This window comes from Micromys minutus (assembly GCF_963924665.1).
Source record: "Micromys minutus genome assembly, chromosome: 4".
Taxonomy (NCBI): Eukaryota; Metazoa; Chordata; class Mammalia; order Rodentia; family Muridae; genus Micromys; species Micromys minutus.
Genome location: NC_137973.1, coordinates 37235286 through 37258645, shown reverse-complemented (window position 1 = coordinate 37258645; position 23360 = coordinate 37235286). Strand labels below are relative to the sequence as shown.

The 23360-nt window shown below is 36.0% G+C and overlaps 1 protein-coding gene across 3 annotated transcripts in view; it reads right to left on the bottom strand.

Moving 5' to 3' along the window:
* Window positions 1–23360, bottom strand: part of CSDE1 (cold shock domain containing E1) — a 35506-nt gene that overhangs the window by 10798 nt on the left and 1348 nt on the right. The window contains exons 2-11 of one of the 3 annotated variants that reach the window (XM_080915915.1): window positions 16591–17029; window positions 10217–10360; window positions 7695–7893; window positions 6494–6603; window positions 6005–6097; window positions 5291–5388; window positions 3154–3235; window positions 2723–2851; window positions 2481–2606; window positions 1587–1799 (exon numbers count right to left, since the gene is read on the bottom strand). In XM_080915915.1, coding sequence (XP_080772041.1) covers window positions 1587–1799; window positions 2481–2606; window positions 2723–2851; window positions 3154–3235; window positions 5291–5388; window positions 6005–6097; window positions 6494–6603; window positions 7695–7893; window positions 10217–10351 — 1185 coding nt within the window. In that variant the 5' untranslated portion in view covers window positions 10352–10360; window positions 16591–17029. The remainder of the gene's footprint in view (window positions 1–1586; window positions 1800–2480; window positions 2607–2722; window positions 2852–3153; window positions 3236–5290; window positions 5389–6004; window positions 6098–6493; window positions 6604–7694; window positions 7894–10216; window positions 10361–16590; window positions 17030–23360) is intronic. The other 2 variants (XM_080915916.1, XM_080915917.1) reach the window with 2 other exon arrangements.

The following is a 23360-nucleotide window of genomic DNA, read 5'->3' as shown; positions in this document are numbered from 1 at the left end:
AAAAATTAAGTGTTATGAATTGAACCACAAACACATAAGCTAAATGACAGTAACATAAGAATTTCAAATATTTACTGATATACAACATAAATAAATGATAAAAGCAATATTTTACTGCTATCTTATGACTTCAAAGTCACAGGAAGCCTTTAAGATGTTTAAAAATAATAGTGCATTATATTGTTTCTTCCTGTTTCCTTTTATCCTATAAAAATGTAGACTAAGCGAGACCACTGTATCAATATTTCCCAGCACACACAAGACACATGAATTTTTATCCATTTATTAATGAAATGCAATTGCTTATTTACTGCAGAGATGGACAGACACTATTAGTTTTGGATAGGACCTGAATATTTTGAAATTTAATCTTTGTCAAACTCCTGATGGTAAACAGGATATATACTTTATACCATTAAAAATAAAAATGAGACTCTGTTTGAAAAGAGGGTTTTTGTTGTTGATTTTATTTTTTTAGAGAACCCATGCGTGATCCCACACACTCACATGGCAGCTTATAACTACCTATAACTCTAGTTCCAGGGAATATGATGCCTAAATTTGGTCTCTGTGAGTACCAGGTACTCATGTGAGTTCCAGGTACATACATTATACATACATACATGAAAGCAAAATTCTCATATACATAAAACAAATGAAGGAAGAATTGAAGGAGGAATAGGAGGGCCAGGGATGTGGCAGTGTACACCTTTAATCCTAGCACTCAGGAGGCAGAAGCAGGCAAGTTCTTTGAGTTCAAGGCCCACCTGATCTACAAAAAGAGCTAGGAGAAACCCTGTCTCACAAAACAAACAACTTGTAAAAATATATCTGTTTTTACTGTCAACACTGAGACATGCTATAGATGTTATGATTTCAAACAACACTAAATACCTACCATACCTGAGAAAAGTCAGTCCACAAAATGTTTATAAGACATATTTAGGTAGCAAATCAGGCACACACCATTCAGACATATAGTCAAAAAAAAAAAAAAAAAAAAAAAAAAAACCACAAAACTATTTATAAAATAGGTGAGATTGACTTAGTGCTGTTTAACCTGTTTACTAAACATTACAAAGGAAATCTTAATATACCTTTTGATATCTTATTTATTACCACATTTCATTAGCAGTCATCTTATCTGGATTTCAATTTTTTTTAAAGATTTACTTATTTTGTGTATGAGTACTGTATCTGTCTTCAGACACACCAGAAGAGGGCTTCAGATCCCATTACAGATGGCTGTGAGCCACCATGTGGTTGGTGAACTCAGAACCTTTGGAAGAGCAGTCAGTGCCTTTAACCACTGAGCCATCTCTCCAGTCCCTGGATTTCTAATTTAAAATTCATTTATATGTATTTCCAAGATAGCTAAGAGAATGAAAGAGATGCTAAGCCCAAACTAATTCAGATATGTAGGATTCTTAGCCACTTAATAAAGTGACTTTTCAACACAGGCTACCAGGCTTGGGAACAAACACCTTTATTCACTAGTTGTCAGCCTAATAAGTTTCCAGCTAACAGTGTAAATCAGAGTCCCTAAATGTTAGATAAAAAATCCAGCAAGGCTAAAAAACACTTACCATTTCTCTGGCTTCATTAGTGAACTGAAATGTATTTGATAGAACCTCTATGTTGGTTGCTCGTTCTAATTTGTCACGTCGGTCTGTTGAGATATTAAACCTAACATGGTCACCTTCCAGCAGGGTCACTTTGGATTTTGTGTCTTTGTCTCCAAAGGGAAGTTCTTTAGGAATCACAAAGTCAACTTTGATTCGCCCTGGCAATGGGTCATTCTGATGAGAAGGAAAAACGATTTTAGCTGGAGATTTCTCATCCTTTTAGCTCTAAGTCAAACAAGAAGAACACACAGTAAATGGCTTATTTATAATATAGTGCCCTGAAGGGAAAAAAGTGCTGACAATATAAGTCCAATATAAAAGCTTCATCGTCTAAGGCCCCATGACAACCATAAATCAAACACTATTGTTAATACTGCACTGTGATACCAAGAAATGCTAAAGAAAAACATTTTTTTTACCTCTTTGGCTCTCACATTTATACAGCAATAATGCCTTTCACCTTACCTACCCACAAATTCACAAATGGTAAGAAAGGGGAATGGAGAAGTAGCAAACAAAGTCCAATACAGTAGGATCTTCCCCGGTTTAGGTAAAACTTTTTTTGTTCTTAATCACTCAGTGAATACCAAATAAGCAAAAGCAAACCCATCAACATACTATTCATTAGTTTCTCTTTTCTTTCTGCAGCACTGGGGGCCTTGTGCATGCTAGGCCAGCCCTCTTCCCTTAAACCACACCCTCAGCATTTTGCTTTTTTATTTTAAAGTATCTATTAAAAGACACTCCACTACACACAATTGTATCAATCAAAACAGACTACAATTTTGGTATGGCACACATAACACTGTACTACTGATTGGTCGAAAGAAGACACTGCTGATAAAGACAACTAACCTGGTTTTTACTGGGTACTTTTGGGATAACTTTGGTTACAGTTCCTTCAAAATGTTCAATGCTGATATCTTCAAAAATGACTGTTCCTTGAGGCAATAGTCTGACATCTGTTGCAACTTCTTTACCCTAAATCAAGAGGTTGGAATGGGCAGGGGTCACATAATTTTAACTATTTCTTAAACATATAATTCACTATTAATCTTAAAAGGGCAATGATTAAGTTAGTGAATGACCGATCTTACATTTCTGTCCTTGATTGTGAATTCCACGTCATCTCCAGGCTGCAGGGTTTCTAGGTCACCTTTAAATTCACTATAGTGAAAGAATATCTCTTTTACAACATCACCTCTTTCAATAAAGCCAAACGCCTCCTAAAGCAAAAAGCCCCCAAATACAAGATCATTAATTACCAATCAATATACAAATGTATGATTACAACTTGAAAAATCAGTAAGTTTATTTTAAAATTATACTATACGCCGAAGAGTACAACTTAAGTAAGACTTAACCTAAAGAACTAGGAAGTTTTATGAAACATAGTTTAAGTTAATGAGAAAGTAGTCTTAAAGCAGAAGACAGGAGAACCAAGTGGTTTGGGTTTATAGTACAAAGCTTAAAAGCAGTTCAAAAACCAAACAGCAAACCCAAACATTTCAAGTTTATTAACAATTACCTTCATGGCACAAACTACTCCTTGATAGCGAGCTTGTTTCTTTTTCAACAGCATAATGTTTCGAGCACTTACAGCACCAGTGCTAGGAAGAAATGAAAATGAAGGTTAAATCCTTCATTTAACCTTAGATACTACTGAGTCTAAAAACACAAAGTAGTTTTCTAGGTCCTAAAACTTCTGTCACTATTAAGAACAAATGTCAAGTTTATGATACCTGTCCCTCTATGGATAAAAACTATGTTCAAACTCTTCGTCTTTCCAACTTAAAATTCATAAATGGATTTGTTTTTGTTTCCTTCACAATTTCTGACTTTTTAAAATTAACAAAACAAACTTTAACTTGATATGCTATCCTACTTCAGAATTCTAACAGAAAACCTAAAATAAGGATCATAGTAGATACCTTCTAAAGAAGGTGGAGCTCTGGTTTCACAGCAGGGTATTACATGTTATAAACTAAGGTACTGATAGTAAAAATAAAAGATGTTATTAGGAAGTACTAAACTTAGTACCCATCCTTAATTTATCTTTTTTTTTTTTTGAGGCAGGGCTTTTCTATGGCTGTCCTGTAACTCTGTAGACCAGGCTGGCCTCAAACTCAGAGATCCATCTGCCTCTGCTGCCTGAATGCTGGAATTAAAGGCACATGCCAGGCAAGACTGCCCTTATTCCTGCCCTCCAAGAGACAGATTTTGCCATGCTTTCACCTTATTAGAGAACTGAAAACACGTTGCTATACAGTGCCTCAATCTTTGAACAAAACAGTATTAATATAAACTCAAGTTTATTTCAAGCGTAGTATAAACTGTACAACACACAAAATTATTGCTGCAGTCAATGAGTTAAGAAGAGTAGCTGTCAAATTCAGACAAATGAAGTAATGCTCTTTTGAGGACTAAGTGTAAGTGATGAAGAAACTTAGTTAAGAGTAGTTGCTGCTCTTGCAGAGAATATGGGCTCAATAACTAGCACCCATGTTGAGTGTAGTTTTTAACAAACTCCAATTCAAGAGAATATAATACCCCTTCCTGGCTTCCTGAGGCACTATATATGAGGGTGCAAATATGCACAAACTCACTATGTAAGTATGTTATGTGAACAGGTGGTCCATCCTGTTCTACATAATGACCCTGCCTCAAAAAAAAAAAAAAAAAAAAAAAAAAAAAACAAGACAAGTACTGGGTAAAAAGTTATTTAGTACAAATCTTTGGCCAAGAAATTATTAAAGGTGAAATAGAGTGGCTCCCTCCTGAAACTTACTTTATCTATTCCCTGGCTTTCTACTTCATATTCAATTAAGACCTTTGATCTAAAATTAATATATAAACTCATAACCCAACTTTATTTTCCAGTAGTCCAATAACTTTGATTCATACACTGTTCAATTGTCCCTTCTTAGTATATTATCTTCCCCTTAAGCCAGGCCAAAAAAACAGTATCTGGATTCTGATCCTCCCAATGTTAATTCCATGTCCAGATTCTTGGCTGATCCATATAAACACTTTATCTTCCATAGTACTGCATCATCCTAGTCTACAACATTCCTACTGTTCAAGAGCTTGCTATCTTTAGCACTTACACAACTATAACCGTACTCCAAGTCTTACAAGGACTGTGTAATAAAGCCCATCTCATGTTCCTGCAGCCCCATCAACACAGCTAACTCAAACTTCTAACCATTTCTCCCAAAATATCTGATACTTCTGACCATATTGTTCTCATTTCTTATCTGACTTTTCACTGTTCTCTCAAAATTAATCGTTATGTATTTGTCCTTGAAAATCTTCACTAAATAGGTAGTTCCCTGAAAATGACCATGTTTTAATCACCTTTATATTCTGATACTTGACTATAGAATATTTACAGACCTTTAAGGTCTCAAGCTGCTGGACAAAATCTTCAAGGATCATAAAAAGTATCCAGATTTACCAGTTAGGTGGTATTTTGGTGGTTATTTTTGGTATTTGAAACAAGACCCAGTGTAGCCCAACCTGGTCTACAACTCCTGATCCTGTCTCTACCTCTGAAGTGTTGGGACTATCAGAACAGAACACCACACCTGACTCTCACTTCAAATTTTTTAATGTAACCAAAAAAAAGAATCATTTAGGTTAGGAAAACATTGATGAGAACTTACTGTTTATTGTTATCGATTACAAAGTTAATTTTATCTCCAGTTTCCAGCTGAACATTCCCTTCCACATCTTCAGAGGTGTAAGTCAGATAAAATACTTCCTGTGAATTAACCAGCTATTATTATCTCAACAGGATGCACATTCACTGTACAATGTCACTTACTCAAATACTTCTTACACTGGCATTTTAAAGCCAAAGTTCTTAGTTATGTGCAGTATGACAAGTTGTCTTATTCATAAACACACTTCCCCCTCCATGGTGCTGATGACTTCTTTGAGTCCACAGCTGAGCAGCAATCCAAGTTCAAAAAACTTACACACGTGGAAGCATTTGCCCAGAGACTGATGTTACATTTCAAAAAGACAATCTTTACATAAGGCATTCCAAATTAAAAAAAACAAAACAAAACTGGAGTTAGTGCTTAAAAGGAACCAGAAATAAATCCCCTTCCCCACAACCCACCAAAAAGTGATTTAAAGGAGTATTTTACCTTAATATTCTAACTAAGGTCACACTTGGGCAAGCTAACACACTTGGAAGTCCTATGGATTTTTCTTTAAAAATAATTTTATTATGCTGCACTTGAAGCCTCATAAAACCAAATTTAAAAATGATTTTAGCAACTAGCTTACGTTTTTCTACTTTGAATTTTAAAGTACGTTTATAGATCACATGATGGATCAGGCAAAGGTTTAAGAAAAATACACAAGTTTACCCCATTACGTTCGTAGCATACACTCCCTGTTGGACTCTGACCCGGGGCAGCTGGAGATTTACTCTCTAAGTTGTGAGGAACAGCGCACACAACCTACCAGTCAAAAAAAAAAAAATTTCCATTGCTAATCATTTCAGGAGCAGCACTGTGCAATATAAACTGAGTTCTAATATCCTCTATACTATACACAGGGATGCATTTTAATATGATCCACAAGAGGATGTCATGCTGCCAAGTTTCAAACTTACAGTATTCAAACTGACTGTAAGTAAAGACTCAGGGTTATGTGTAAAACCCAAGTTGAGTCTTGATCATGTCTTTAGTTCAGGTCAAGAAATGCCAGTGCTTCTAATCTAATCTTAAATTATCTTTATATACTAGAGCTCTCTTCGTGCAAACTGAGGAGGCAGGGGACAATCTTCCTTTTCTAATGTGAAAAATATGCAAATATGGTGCCCTAAGGAAATACAAAGTATCAAAGTCACTAACTTGTCCATTCATTCGTTCTTCTGGATGTATTTCTGGTTTTATCTTCACCAATTTAATAGCAATAGGTTTCCCAGTCCTCCGGTCAGATGATACTTCAAATTCAACATCATCTAAAATAAAGAATGTGTTATGTTTGTTGGACCAATGCTTGAAAAATGGCATCTTGAATTTGAGCTCTACTTTAAGGTGGGAAACATTTGAGTTGCCATAAACCAGTGGTTCTCAAAGAATGGTTCCTAGGCCAGAAGTATCAACGTTACCTGGGAGCTTAGGAGACCATGCAAATTCTTGAGCCTCACTTCAGACCTAGGTAAAGACAAACTCTGGGGAATCAAGTACAATGTGTATTTTATTGAGCCTTCCAATTGACGGACACACACACAAGCATTTCAGACTTAGATTGTCTTAGACTGAAGTAGTTATATCAAATGCTAGTTTTCATGGGAATTACACACATTATAAATGAGAAGATAATACAAGATTGGAAATGTCTTACTTTAACTTCTCTGCACTTTGGCTTTCTTATCTATAAAATGAGAATTCTTTCTAACAAAACTGCTGAGAGTATTAAACAGAATGATGCTAACCAGCACACACTTCTAGCATCTGATACACACTAAATACTCATGTTAGCCACAGTTCTAAGTTCATTCTCAAGATTTTTTTTAATGTGTATGAGAGTTTTGCCTGTATGTATGTATGTATGTATGTATGCATGCATGTATGTGTGTGTGTATATGTATGTATGCATGTATGTATGTATGTAGACTACAACATTTGGTGTCTGGTGCCCACAAAGGCCAGAAGAGGCCATTGGATCCCCTGCAGTTGAGTATAAGCTGAAGTGAAGGTGCTAGGAACTGAACCTAGGTTCTACACACCAGTATCAAGTATTCATAACTGCTGTGGCATCTTTTTAGCCTCTTGGGATTTTTTGTTGTTTTAGTTTATGAGAAATCTTATAACTTCATTTCTTTAAATCTTCTAAGTATCTAATGTAAAAAAATACTCAAATATATCTTTTTACCAGTTAAGTTTTTCAGACCTCAAAATAACATTGCCACAGTAAAAATTAGTACACATATTTCAGTAGTAAGCAAAGCTAAAATGTTTGTATTTTCTGGCTTATAATAGACTGAAAAGTATTATCAGGAACAAACAGGCACACAATAGGGAGTTCAAAGGTGAGTTGACAGATTACCTCCTACTTTTAAGTCCTGGAGGTTGCCATTATATTGTGAACAGTGGAAGAAAAGTCTAGCTTGCCGTTCTGAACACTGAATAAATCCATAGGAGGTCAACAGTTTTTCAATAACCCCAGTTTCACGAAGTGCTGCTGAAGTACCATTGGGGTACCCATTGTGTCCATTGTTGTGGAGAAGGTTTGGATCAAAGCTCATCTGTTTTAAAAAAGAAAACAAAAATCCTCAATATATACAGATCTATCTGTAATTTCCACAGCATACTAAATCTGATTATATACATCTTCATAAATATATATTTGCTATAGAAAGACAAAGAAAATAGATAAAAAGTCTATAGACTTTTACTGAAATACTTATTTAATTGATATAGAAAATTATTAAATAACTTATGAAGAATTTTCATTTATAACCCCCCAAAAAAAACCCAAACAATACTAACACTAGGTAAAACACATTAGTGAAAGTTGGTTTTTTTTTTCCTTCATTTGTGACTCCAGACAGGATCCAAAAGAGGAGGTGTAGTTTTCCTCTCTGGGTTTTACAGAGAGTTCCTTTACCCTTCTGTGTTAACCTCTTAAAGTACCACACATCAGTGAATGTTAACATTAACTTTAAATTACTGAAACAATTTTAGAACAAAAGTTGTTAATATAAAAACTGGTAACCTAGAATTACCAGATTAAGAAAATACCTTAATACTATTTGGTAAACCATGCAGATTAAATTCATAAAATTAGTAGAGATTAACAATAGATATTTTATTCAATATTTAATTCAAAATTTAAAATTATGGCACAACACAAGTCCTTAGGGAAAAACTGAAAATTATGAGTCAAAACAAAACAAAAAAAAAAAAAAACAAAAAAAACCTCTAATACAAAAAAGCCCAGCCAGAAAAGGTTGTTTAGTTAATTTCTAAGGACATTCAAGACCTTTCCTTGCTAAAAAAAAAAACAAAAAAAAAAAAACAAAAAAAACCCCCCCCCCAAAAAAATACACTGATTATCTCTAATGTCATCTGTTTCTATGATCAATTCTAAGGTCTAATAAAGCAAAAAAAAAAAAAAAAAAGCCTTCAATGACAAAGCAGTTACTAAAATAAAATATAATACAATGCAATCTGTTTAGGTCAAATACTATTTTACCCTGGGTATTTCATAAATCATTAAAATGAATTATTCGATAAGTTAAAAGGAAGCATAAGTGAATGAAGAGATGGCTCAGTGGTTAAGAGCACTGACTGCTCTTCCAGAGGTCCTGAGTTCAATTCCCAGCAACCACATGGTGGCTCACAACCATCTGTAATGGGATCTGATGCCCTCTTCTGGTGTGTCTGAAGACAGCTACGATATACTCACATACATACATACATACATATGTGTGTGTGTATATATATATATACATATATACACACACACACACACACACACACACATATATATATATATAAAAGAATCTTAAGAAAAATTAAAAAGCATAAAATGAATAAGCATCCAAAAAAGGCTAAGAAGTAATTTACCACAGCACCATCTCTAAGTCTTTACATTAACTTTTAAAAAGTCCCACATTTTCAGTTCCATGAAATGTTGGGCAATTATTAAAAAGATATATCTTTAATGACCAATATTCTTTTTTATTTAATGTGAATGATAAGCATTTTGTCTACATGTATGTCTGTGCACCACATATTGTTTACTGTCCAAAGGGGGCAGAATCAATCACTGGGTCTGCTGGAACCAGAGTCACAGTTGTGACCTGCTGGGTACTGAGAATCAAACCTGGGTCCTCTGGAAGGGCAGCCAGCACTCTTAACCAGAGCCCCAAGGACCAAAATTCTTGAAAGATTGATGGTTAAGCAAGGTGGTGGTGGAACAAGTCTTTAATCCCAGCATTCAGGAGGCAGGGGCAGGTGGATAGCTGAAAGAGATCCAGGCCACCCTACTCTACAGAGTGAATTCCTTAAGAGGCAGGGCTACAAAGAGAAACCCTGTATCAAAGGAAAAAAAATAGATAGTTAAAATGATACAATAATACCTGGGATGTTCAAAATATGCAAATCAATGCACACCTGTTAGTAATTAGGTTTTAATTCCTTTGTATTAGTCACTATTCTGAAATATATTAACCTAATTCTCACAAAAATAATATAATTTTGCCCATTTTACCAAGAAGAAAACAACCACTTGCCAAAATCCACTGGTAGAGGACTCAAACAAGGTCTACACCTCCACACAATGAGCTTTAAATTCTCCAACTAAAGCAGAATCAGATTTAGTGAAGGTAAGGCTCTGAAATTCTCCACTTCCAACAAGATCTAAGGCAAGCAATGCTTCTTCATTCTTTAAGATATTCTTAGAGCAGCATGGTCCTAAAGTTATCTTTCAGGCCAAGGTCAAAGGAATTATTAGGAAGCTATAAATTGAGCCTACAGGCACTTCAACCAGACTACGTGGTCCTCACAAGCCATGCTTACTTAACAAAATGAAAGACAAACCAGATCACTCCTTTCCTGACTTACAGATCTCTGATATGTGGGGGTCCTCTTTTGTTTTTTTGTCCAGGATGAGGTAGATGATGAAGATAAAGGTAAAGAAAGTGAAGGAGGGGCTGCAGGAGGTTGAGGATCTGATGACAAGGTAAGCATATTCTCCATGTCAAGCAGCTGTGGCAACATAGCATAATGTTTACAAGTATATGAATAAGTGTCACACTGAAAGGTTCTGTCAGATACATTAAACAGTCAGCAGCCTTTAAAATGTCATAAGGACACTAATGGCTGCCAGACAATGCTGGCACACACTTTTAATCCCAGCTTGGTGGAGAGGCAGAAATGGAAGAGGGGCAGGAGGAGACAGAGACAGGCAGATCCCTGTGTTAGAGGCCAGCCTGGTCTATAGAGAAAGTTCCAGGGACAGCCAGGACTACACAGAGAAACCCTGTTTCAAAAAACAAACAAACAAAAATAACAACAACAAAAAAAAAAACAACAAAAAAAAAGGACTTTAGCAGATCATTGATCCAAATTTCTTTTCAATTTCCAAACAGTTTAAACAGAATCCATTCTCAATTATAATCCAATGGAAAAACAGAATACTGCACTTACGATTTTGCCTAAGATAAAAATAAGTTTCTATAAATTATTGTATGATATGAATATAAGATGTATGAATATAGCTCATCTCACTAAGCTGATGTATCAGATACGCTGCTTATCTAACTTTAAAATACAAAATTTACTGACAGTGAAGTCCTATTTCTTATTTATTTGTTCTCAGCCTACTATAATGTAAATATACCCAAATGAATGGCCCTACACATTTGGGTATCTAATTCAACTCCATAGCAGAGGCACTGTCTGCAGAAAGAAATGTATATGAAAGGCAAGGAAAGCACAAGCAAGTCAACATGTTTATTCCCAGGACTAACTATTCAACCTTACTATTAAAGACACAACTATTTAATAATAGTCTAATGTGTATTCCAGACTTATTAGAAGCAGTAAAACACACCACATATATAATGTCCCTGAGACGATTAAAAATTAAAGAAAAAATAAAGGTCAAGCATGATAGCTCATGTGTATAATCCTAGCATTTGAGAGGCTAAATCGGGAGTATTGCTGAGTTGGAGGCCAGCAAGGACTATAGTAAAATCTGTTTTACAAAAGAGAAGAAAATAGCACAACAAAAACAATCCACCCAACACACCAGTGGGTTGTGACTCCTTGTGGGAGTCTTCAAAAATGACTCTTTCACAGGGGTCTAGGACCACCCCAAAACAGATATTTACATTATGATCAACAGCAGCAAAATTATAGCTATGAAGTAACAATGAAAATAGTTTCATGGGCTAGTGAGATGGCTCAGTGGTAAAGAGCACTGACTGCTCTTCCAGGGGCCCTGAGTTCAATTCCCAGAAACCAGGTTCACAACCATCTTTAATGGGATCTGATGCCCTCTTCTGGTGACTGGTTGGAGGTCACCTCAACAGGAGGTACTACATTAAAGAAAGGGTCACAACATTAGAAAGGAAAGTTGAGAATGCTTTCCGAAACAAAACAAATACTTTAACTAAGCATGGTAGTACACCCTTGTAATCACTAACTTACTTGTAATTCCAGTACTTAGAAAGGAAAGAGTTAATTAAAAAAAACAAAACAAAACAAAAACCTTAGAAGACCTGATTACCAAAAAACTTAGAAACAAAAGAGATTCAATCAAACAAAATCCCCGTATACACACCATACTAATATAGAGAACGGGAACCTATACTAACAGGTAACCTGTTTCCATAGTACTGTTTACTTTTATTTTCTGCCATTGGTTAGCACTCTTTCAAAGGCAACCATAGTGTAATTATATAACCCATAATGTAGTTTCAAGGCTTCTCACTGACATGAAATATAACCAAATTAATTTGAGGACCATTATTCTGGCTAATGACTTAGATCAGGAATGTCAAACTCCTATTTTTTTTTTTTTTTTTTTTGAATTTTACAAGGAAAAGACAGACCCAGAAAGCTGTAACCCCAACCAACCACCACCACTCATTTCCAAACTTCTATTCCCAATACACACTAGCACTCTGTAGAAAGAATACCCCTTTCCCACCAATCTGCCTGTCTTCATTCAGAGTGATGAGATTAAAGACATGTGCTATCATGCTTGGCATGGCTCACACTCTTAACCCATGCTGGCTTATTATTCAGTCAACCAGGACTGACACACACAATATATTAGCGATCTAGGCTCTGTCCATAGATTAGTATCTCTGGTAGTTACATTTAGATTTCCAGAGATTATTTTCTCAAATGTAAAGTCAGAGTTTATGTGATTTCCAAATTCCCTCTTAAAAAAAGTTCTAGGGGGCTGGAGAGATAGATGGCTCACAACCATCTGTAATGGGACCTGATGCCCTCCTCTGGTGTGTGTGTGAAGATAATTACTGTGTAGTCGTATATATAAGTCTTAAAAAAAAAAAAATCTAGTCATTTTAATTTTGTGCCATTAACATCTGAAAAAAATGCCTCAATGTAACAATTCCCTTCCATAGGTTAATTTCCTTAGTTCTAAAAATAGTAAGTCTGTTTGCCTGAACTGTGTAATAACTTCCACTATTCCTTTCAGCTGTTTTTTTGAAGACAAAGTTTTATGTAGCTCCATGTTGACTCCAGGCAGGCTTTGAAATAAGCCGTGGAGGATGATCTTGAACTACGGAACCTTCCTGCCTCAATCTCCTAAACGCTAGGAATACAGATGTACACCTCCACATTGGCTCTCCACTCAGCTTCCCAAATTCAGTAGTTGTTCATACTATTGTTTTCAGTGTAGATTGCAGTAACTATTACTAAAGTGTATTTCACAGTTTGTATAGTATTTGATTAAAGCAGAACTGATTATTTCCCTGTTCAGTAAAGTTTTAGTAACTGTAATTTAAGCACACATCCTTTATTCAATTTATTAACAAAGCACATTAGGGAAATATTCCAACCCTCATTACCCACCCCTACAACAAAACAACAAAAACCCTATAAACAATTCGTGTCTGTAATCCAAGGACTTGGGAGGCAGAAGCAAGAGGATAAACTCAAGAACATCCTTCCCTAGTAAGAGAACAGCCTGGATTAAGACCTAGTCTTAAAGAAGTTGCAACAACAAAAACCCAACCAAGAAAACACTATAACCTAACATTTTAAGTCATTAGAAAAGTCCTTTTATGTGTGGGTATGCCACAAATGTTTGGTTTCCTGTAGAGTCACAAGAGCCACTAGATCTATGAGCACCTAAATGGATGCTAGGAATCAAAGGTCCCCTGGAAGTTGCTTTGGAGCAGCCTTAGCCTCTAAGCCATCACTTCATCTCCCTTAAGTGCTCTTTGTTGGTTAACCTGTTTAAATTTGCAGAGATCAAGCTTATAGTCTTTTATTGTTCTATATTCATACCCATATTAGGATGTTGGGATAGTTCAAGGTGTCCTTCACATAAAAAAACTTAGATTAAGTACCTAGCTAGCATAATTGCTTATTATTAGAGCTTTAAGAAAAACAGGGCACAACAGAATCTGGAACATACACCTGGAGACCTTCCTAAAAACAAGTCTTAAATTCACTGGTTCCTGGATTTTTTGTGACGGATAAGCTGCACCGCTGTGCTGACTCTGGAAACAGTGCCTTTAGTTTCAGAACACGAGTCCCTTGTAGTTAGCAAGTTACCCTGTCATCCATTAAAAGCTTAAACAGTTTTCTCTCGATATTATTACTACAAACTAAAAAATAAAAATTACCTTCAGAAAAACAACCCCCCTAGAATTTCCTATATTTTTCTTTTGGTTATCTTTAGACTGTTTTAAGTAAACGACTCAAAACTAATACATGTGAACTTTCACATGTCCCCAAATCTCTTCCCAAGCCTTCTGTTTCTTTACTCCTTCTCATCTATGTACTACTTTCATAAATTTTACATATAATCCACTTTAAAACTAGAGTTTCCAAATAACCATATATACAAATGAAAATAATGAAAACCATTGCTTCTTTGTATGCTAACCTAAACATTAAAACAAACACCACTCAGGGATTCTATTACATTACCATTTAAGCATTCTACAACTTTACAATCAGAACACGAGAACACTGGCCTTATAGCCAAGATCTTCTACTTCAATTGTATGGTTTGCAATGGTGTACATACAACACACTTTTCAGGTAGTGAGGAGTACAAGGGTTCACTCATCTCATGTATTGAAAACTGTTCATACAGCAATATGCAGAATACAAAGATTAGATCAAGCTATAGCAAATGAAATTTCTACTCTATATCCATCTCCGTAATTCATGTCCATGAAATAAAATGGTCTTTCACACAACAATCTAGCATCCTTAAATTACAGTCTTGCTGTTATCCATACTATCTTCAAGCTGTGGGCTCATGTCTTGCCTCTCAGCCCACCAAGAAATTGGTACTAGAAGTACATATATTCCCTGGTCTCTTCCTCTAGCTTATAAGCAACTTCAGTTTGTGGTAGGCATCTAGCCCAAAAGAAGAAACAATAGCCTAAACTTATTCTTTAAAATCAGACAAGGAAGAAAAAGACAAAAGATATGCTAGAACAATTATCTTAAAATTGGTTCTGGATATAAACTTATCACTATATAGGGGCAAAAGAGATGATGGCTTCGAGGTTAAGAGCACTGACTACTCTTCCAGAAGTCCTGAGTTCAATTCCCAGCAACCACATGGTGGCTCATAACCATCTGTAATGATTTCATCTAGTGTCTGAAGACAGCTACAGTGTACTTATACAGAAAATAAATAAATCTTAAAAAGAAAGAAAGAAAAAGAAAGACAGAAAGAAAAAGAAAGAAAAACAGAATGGGAGCCAAGAAGTGATGGCACAAACCTTTCATTCTAGCACTTGGTAGGCAAAGGCAGGTGATCTCTGAGTTTGAGGCTAGCCTGGTCTAGAAACAAAGTTTCAGAACAGCCAACTATAAATAGAGAAACCTTTGTCGCAAACAAACAAAACGGACAAACAACAACAAAAAATCCACCCCCCCCCAAAAAATCTCACAACAAAACAAAAAAGAAGAAACAATATGGGTGGCTAAGAGCACTTGCTGGTCTTGCTAAGGTTCAGTTCCCAGCACTCATGGTACTTCACTATCATCTGTTCCAGGGGATCCACAATGCCTCTTCTAGCCTCTGAAGGATCCTGCCAGCACATTGTGTGCACAAATAGACACTCAGGCACACACTCATACACAGAAAATAAAAGAAAGTGCTCCTCTCCAACAGATCTGTGTGCTTCTTGAAATGAATAAGACAAACTGTTTCCATTTCCATTCAATTTCATCTGCAACATTTTAAAAAATGGTTGTCAACCTTTTGAAATCATCTTCCTTTATGTTCCTTTCCTATGTGTTTGTGTTGCTCTTCTTTAATGTTCTCTTCATAGTATTTCCTTTATTACCTATAACCCAATGATTCTGATTCCATTCTCAATTCAAAGGCTTTACATTTTTAAAAGCCTAGAAACTATAAAGAAAAAAAAATCGCTCTTCATTACTCTAATTCCCTCAAGTAACCAATATACCATACTAGTCTTTTTCATCTGATTTCAAACAAACAGGTCCCCATTTCAACAGGCTCTGGCACAAACTTATTTTGGTGAATGACAAATGTTCTTCCTAGTTTGAACAATTGGATGAACTAAGGCTGTTTTCTTAGGCTTAGCTTCACAGTAAAGCTGTTACAAGATCCTTTTACCTATTAGAACCCCTTTTCTGCCTGCTTCTCCATCTATACAACCTTTTTTAATTGTCTACTTTTTCAGCAGATTTTCTCATCTTCAATGAATCAAGCAATCTTCCCTTTGAAAAAGTCCTAACAACTTCTAATTACCATTGGATGGTTATCCAATGGCTCTCATACATATAGGACAGAGCTAATATTTTGTAACTTTCAGAACTTAGCTCCAAAAAGCTTCTCTGTCCAGTTACTCAACACACCCCACAAAAACTGTATTCTCTACAGTTTTTACCTGTGTGTAACTTAACTGCTCACTACAGTCCTATGTTCTCAGGCCTCCTAGAAAAATACGAGAACCATTACTTCTGTACTCTTGTAGAAGACCCTTTCCTCCTGACAAAATATTGCTTTGTCCAGATTCCTCCTGTTCCTTATACTCTTAGCACCAAAAACCTTCTTTTAGTCTATTTTTAACAGTAATATTTTGTAATTAAATACTCTAAATTTACATTTATGAACACTTTATTCACTACTAAACTCTTCTGGCACTAGCAATGCCTAACAAGCAATACAGTAAGCATGTAAACCATCCATTCATATACTATCATTTCCAGCTTATATATTTTTAATGAAAATTTAAACCTACCTCGCAGTGATAATGAAATATTGCACTTTCAGTAGTATTTGCTGACTTTTTTCAGCACAAGTTCCAAAGGATGAAAGTTGCTAGTATTAAAAAAAAAAAAGAAAAAAAAAAAAAAAAAAAAAAAAAAAAGAGAGAAAAGAAAGAAAAAAAAAAGAGAGCGAGAGGAAATGATCTACCAAGCTAATAAAGAATACAACTGCTGCTGCACCGGGCAATCTCACAGTACAGCACTGAAGAAAACAAAGACTACTAGCAGCGTTGGGAAGTGCTCTTTCAAAGCTGTTGAGTAGGCACAAACTTCTTGTTTCAGATCAAGTGTTGTGTCTTCAACTTGTGTATTCTTCTTTGGTGTTATTGGTTGTTGCGGGTCTGTTCCTTGCCTGATCTGAACTTGAAGCAGCAGTTTCAGGTGGTAAAGTCTGTTCCGTTACACTTCATACTGGAGGCAGAAACAAAGACAAAGTTATCTATTAAAGAATGAGGGGCAGAGGGTGGGAGGCTTAGAATCACTGTCTAGTGATGCAGGTATTTGAAAGTGCTCACTCTTGGTACATCCTCTGCAAAGACCCCACATTATCCCAAAGTCCTGCTAATCTCCCCATCACCTCCAAAGTTGTGATATCCAGCTAGCACAAGTATCTTACAGACATCTAACAGTATGTTAGGCTTTCTAGAAAACAAAAGTAACTCCTCATTGGAGTTTATAATCTAGATCAGAAAAGCTACACTGGAAACAAGTAGAGTGAAGAACACAAACTTCAGCTGCCAGGCTAACCACCCAGGTGCTCCATGTCACACAATACACTAGTTAGGCACACTCCTTTCACCATCGTACTAGCAGCAAAACAATACAACACAGACAACTGAGAGGGAATTTGAACAGAACCTGTAAAATTAAGAGTAAAAACAAATAAATATCCTAGGCATAAAGATCACCTAAGACAAGCCTGAACTAAGAAATTCTAAGTTCTTTGAAAATAGGAACATTGTAGTATTATGTGATTTCCCCTTAAAAGACTTATTGTGAATGTTAGATGTGTAGCACGAAAACATGGATGTCAAGATGGTTTTTTTTGGGAGTCACCTTAGGTTCCTAGGACTGAACTCAATTCCTTTACCCACTGTGCCACCTTGTTGGCCCTCACAGTATTTTCCTGGTGTGTTGTAGTCCTAGCTGTCTTGAAATTTTGTAGGCCAGGCTGGTGTCAAATTCAGCGATCAACCTGCCTCTGCCCCGAGTGCTGAAATTAAAGGCATGGGCTCTTGTGGATTTTCTTTCTTTCTTTCTTTTTTTTAAAGTCTTGCTTCAAGTAAAGATTTCTGCCATGAGTGGACAATAACAAGTGTGGTGTATTTCAGAGAAACTGACTAGGTCAGCCTGGGTAGAAGAGAGGGTGGCTAACAGTGGGAAGAAAGAGGTATACTGGGACAGCTGCAGTGGAACCAGATTATGAGAGAAGGAACTCTTGCAATCTGTCTTCTGACAAACTACCAGGGCACAAGCACCATTTCACATTTATGTGCCCACACATAATACACACAATAAAAATTGTTACAATTTGGGATGGAGAGATGCCTCAGTGGTTAAGATCAATGACTGCTCTTCCAGAAGTTCTGAGTTCAACCACATGGTGGCTCACAACACCTATATCTGGTGCTCTCTTCTGGTGTGTCTGAAGATAGCTACAGTGTACTCATAAATAAAAATTAATATTTTTTTAAAAAAATTGTTACAAGCTATTGAGATGTTCCAGCATGTAAAAAGACTTTTCCACCAAGATTCCCAGAACCCACCGGGTGGAAGAGAGCTGACTTGGCAAGCCATCCTCTGACATCTACACAATTGTGTACTTGTACACTGATAAATTCAAGTACAAAAATAAGTAAATAAGTAAATAAATGTAAAAATGATGTATATTTAGATGAGGTTTTTCCTATACTGACCTTGAATTCTTGGCCCCAAAGAATCTTTCCACAATCTCACCTCCCAAGGTGCTAAGGCTACAGGTGCATATTACATTGGCAACTGTTTTTTATGGAAAGAAAAATGATAGGCAATCGAGAGATAAATATTTCCATTTGAAAAACATCACAAACAAGAATGGTGCTAAGCTGGTAAAATGACTTGTTGAATAAAGGTAATTATTTGGTGCACAAGCTTGAAAACCTGAGTTCAATCCCTGGGATCCCTATAAAGGTAGACATCCAAAAAAAAAAAAAAAAAAAAAAAAGCCAAAGTTGTCTTCTGACATGGTAGGACATGCCAGAACTACAGAGTAAAACCATGTTTTAAAAAACAAAGCCTGGGCAGGAAAAAGCATGTCTTTGATGCTAGCCCTGGAGAGGCAGAGACAGGTTCAAGGCCAGCATGGTCTATATACCAAGTTCCAGGACACTCAGGGCTACGCAGAGAAACCCTGTCTCAAACCACCTCCAATAAAATAAAACCATAAAGTAATGTAAATTTAAAGTGCTAAAAATGATGGGTTTTAATCCCAACACTCAGGAAAAAGAGGATTCTCTGTGAGTTGGAGGCTAGTCTAGTCTACAAATTAAGTTCTAGGACGACAGGAATACACAGAAAATTTGTCTTTTAAAAAGGAAGAAAAACAATGTCTTTAAATTTGAACTGGGGTGGCATATCATAAGTAAACACTCCTACAATTTACAATCTGAGAGTATTGCAGAGCCAATCTTGAATACTAATGAGGCCAAGCAATATACATTAAGCACAATTGAATATAAAAATTAGTATTTTTCTGAGATTTTATAGGTAACTGAATGGTTTTCAATCAAATCAAGTCTAAAAAACTTTTAGGTATTGATCAAGCATTTATACAAAATTGGCTAGCAACTCCAAATAATAATATTTATAAGTGGTACTGACTTTTAACTGTCTGAAAACAAATATCCTTTATTCTTTCTAAAGCCAGACACTTTAAAAGTAGAGAACAATTGGACTGGAGAGATGGCTCAGAGGTTAAGAGCTCTGGCTTTTCCTCCAGAGGTCCTGAGTTCAGGTCCCAGCAACTACATGGTGTCTTATAACCATCTATAATAAGGTCTGATGCTCTCTTGGCATGCCGTGGCATACAGCAGGTAGAATGCTGTATACATAATAAATCTTAAAAGAGAGAGAGAAACAATTAGAAGAGTCTCAACTATTCCCCCACTTTTTCACAGGGAAAGAGTTATTACTAATTATCAACTATTATTTTAGGAGTTAAAGCAAAAAGTACTTTCTTTTTAAAGAAAAAAAAAAAAAAAACAAAGACCCAACCAAACTGGTCAGAATCTCCTCTACCAGAATTTCACTGGACAGCATACTTACAAAATTTCCAATAGTGATTATGAATAAAACTCTTGCCTTCAAAGTTCAAATTTCTGATGCATTAGGTTCAAATACACCACATGCACCATAAGTGAAGCACACAAGCCATGTTTGCTTTGACTTTTCTTCCTCTTTCGTGTGTTTTGTGGTGCTGAGAACTGAACCCTTTCTCTCATTCATGCTAGGCAAAAGCTCTACCACTGAGCTACACCTCTTTTGGAACTAAGATTAACGATAAACCTTAGATAATATGGGCTGTGGTGGTGCACTCCTTTAATCTTAAGGCTTGGGAGACGTTGACAAATCTGAGGCCAGCCTGACCTAGAGTTCAAGGACAGCCAAGGCTACACAGAGAAACCCTGTCAAACCAACCACCAAACAAGCACTCCCCACCCCAAGAAAAACTTAGGTAACTAACAATGTAAACTGCCAGGTTGACAAATCTGAGTTCATGGCCAGTCTTGTCTACAGATCAGATTCAAGGACAGAAACTCTGTCTTGGAAAACTAAATAAAATAAATGAATGAAGTAAAAACACAAGTCATAATTTATTAAGGGGAACTAAAAAAACTGATGCAACCATCCTTTTGCATATATTTAGTAGTAACAACTGGGTTGGGTGTTAGAGACCTGGATACTGGGGACATTTAAAATTATGTATCTAGCATGCAACTGCTATTGAATACAAGTTAGGGTGGGAAGCTAAAGAAATTATTTTCCAACAAAAACCGACACTATGCTAGGTCTTATTTTTTGAGATATTGTGTAGTTCAACATAACCTTGAACTTTTAACAGTCTCTACCCTCCCTCCTGAGAGTTGGGATTTCCAGGTTTGCCTCTATATTCAGTTTTAAGCTGGGCTGGGGACTGAACCCAGAACTTTGATCACAATATTCACTCTTATGCGATATCCTCAGCACATACATTTGTACACCTACTAATTTAAACTTTCCTGCTGGTTATAGTGGTTCATGCCTTTAATCTCAGTATTCAGAAGGCAAAGACAGGCAGAATGCTATGAGTTTGATGGCAGCCTGGTCTACAGAAACAGTTCCAGGACACCCACGGCTATACAGAAAAACCCTGTCTCAAAAAAAAAAAAAAAAAAAAAAAAAAAAAAACCCAAGGGGGTAAGGGGTCTAGAAATTACACTAATGTCAAAACAAATTGAACTTAACAAATTTAATTACTCAGAATGTTAATGTACACAGGTAATTGACCAAATAAATCAAGGTTCTGACATTCCTTGAAATTAGTGTTATTTTATAATTACAATAGATTTCAGTTCAACTTATTCCCCCATCCCCACCCCAACCACTTGGACAGGGTTGCTCTGTATAGTCCCACAACTCCCTCTGTAGACCAGGCTGGCCTCAAACTCAGAGATTCACCTGCCTCTGTCTCCCAGCTGCTGGGATCAAAGACATGAACCACCATGCTCAGTTCTCGAGTTACATTTTAAATGTTTAATAGCCACACCTAGCTTAGTGGCTAAAGCACTGCAGAATAAGGATCTGCTGAGAAGGAAAAACATGTCTTTTAAAGCAATAGTAAGTTTACTGGGCAAAAAATTCAACTAATAAAGGTAATATACACCAAAGACTTGCTTGCTTACTGGAGCATGTAGTTACAAGTTGGAGAAACAGAAATGCAATATATTTTCTGTAGCTTTAAACCAATGGTAGTTTAGCGGTGCAATGTTTGAAAACAGTAGACACATTTATTTTCAACTTTATATTAATGCTGTACCTTAGCATTAAAAGATATTTCTTTTATTTAGAAATATTAAATATTTCTAAAGTTTTGTATTGTTTTGTTTTAAATTATGTATTACCACATTCAAATGGAAAACGTCTAATGGAAGATAAAGGAATTTCTAAATCCTGTTTGGGTAAAAGAGACTTAAAAACAAAACAGAAGTTAGGCCACGCAGGAAGATCTCTTGAGGTTAATAAGGCCAACCTGGTCTACAGAGCTAGTTCCAGGACAGCCAGGATTACAGAGAAAAACTATTTTGAAAAAACTTTATATATTAAAAAACAAAAACACATACACACACACCCACCTCAAAAACCAAAACCACCACATGTCACAGCAATTTCACCACAAAAATTATTGCCACTAAGCTTTATAGCTGTAACCACTGTATAAAATTCTTAATTTGTTTTGTGTTGTGAAACAAGGTCTTTCTATGTAGTCCAGAATGGATTCCAACTCAAGATCCTCCTGGTTAAGCCTCCCAACTGCTGATACAAAGTTTGGACAAAAGAACTCAAAATGGTTCTCCCTGTTTTCAGAAAAAAAAAAAAGCTTCAAAAGACAACAATTCTTTGTGTTTTACAAAATGTCAACATTTCAACTTGATTTTGCAACAGTCTTAATATTTTACTACTCAAAACAAACAAAAAAAATACCCAAAGGGAACTTCCACATATTGCCCACCTTGTTGAAAAAAAGCATAGCCCTCATAGGGATGTATTTAATGCCACTAAACTGTATGCTTCATAAAAAAAAAAAAAAAAAAAAAAAAAAAAGACTGAGGGGCTACCAAGAAGGTGGGGGCGGTGAAAGAAAACAGTTCACAATTTTCAATCATTCCTTTAAAGGTTACACTTAAGTCAGGACTTATTTTTATGAAAAAAGAAAACCTATCTTCTGTGCTTCAAATGCTCTGCGTTTCAACTCAGCTGCTATAAATACTCATTATGATGGTAAGCATCCAGAGCAGCTGCAAAATTAAACTACTATCGTCTTTAAAAATTTTTGTCTTAGAGTAAAAAAAAAAAAAAAAAAAAAAAAAAGAAAGAAAGAAACAAACATAAACATTACATCCAAGGTTTTCTTGTTGTTTGATACAAGGTTTCTCAATGTGGCCCTGAACTTGAAGATCTGCCTGCCTCTGCCTCAGGAGTGCTAGGTTTGCAGTGATGGGACAAAAGGCATGGGCAACTACCGCCTAAATTTTATAACTTATACTCTTGGCTGTTTGGCTACTTATGTACATAATCTGCTTCTTATCCACATTAATGATTATATTTTTCCTGTCAATTTAGTTTGCCTTCTAGTACCTCAAAATGAAAATGATCCACAGGCATGGTGGTAGTACATGCCTTTAGTCCTGCACTTGAGAGGCAGGGTCAAGCAGATCTCTGTAACTTCAAGGCCAGCCTGGTCCAGAGTCAGTTTGAAGACCAGACAAGGCTACAACAGTGAGACCCTATCTCCAAAAAATAAAAAAATAAAAATAAATTTAAAAAAAAAGGAAAAGGCAGATTGAGCCTTTTGATAGCTTGAATTAATGCCCTATAATTTGGTACTTACTTTTTTTAAAAGTAGGTTAGAACAAGCAAGCATTCCAGAGGCTCACCAGCTCAAGGCTAACCTAGGCTACATACATATAAGGCCATAGCCATTCTTAATAAACAAAAGAAAAACAAC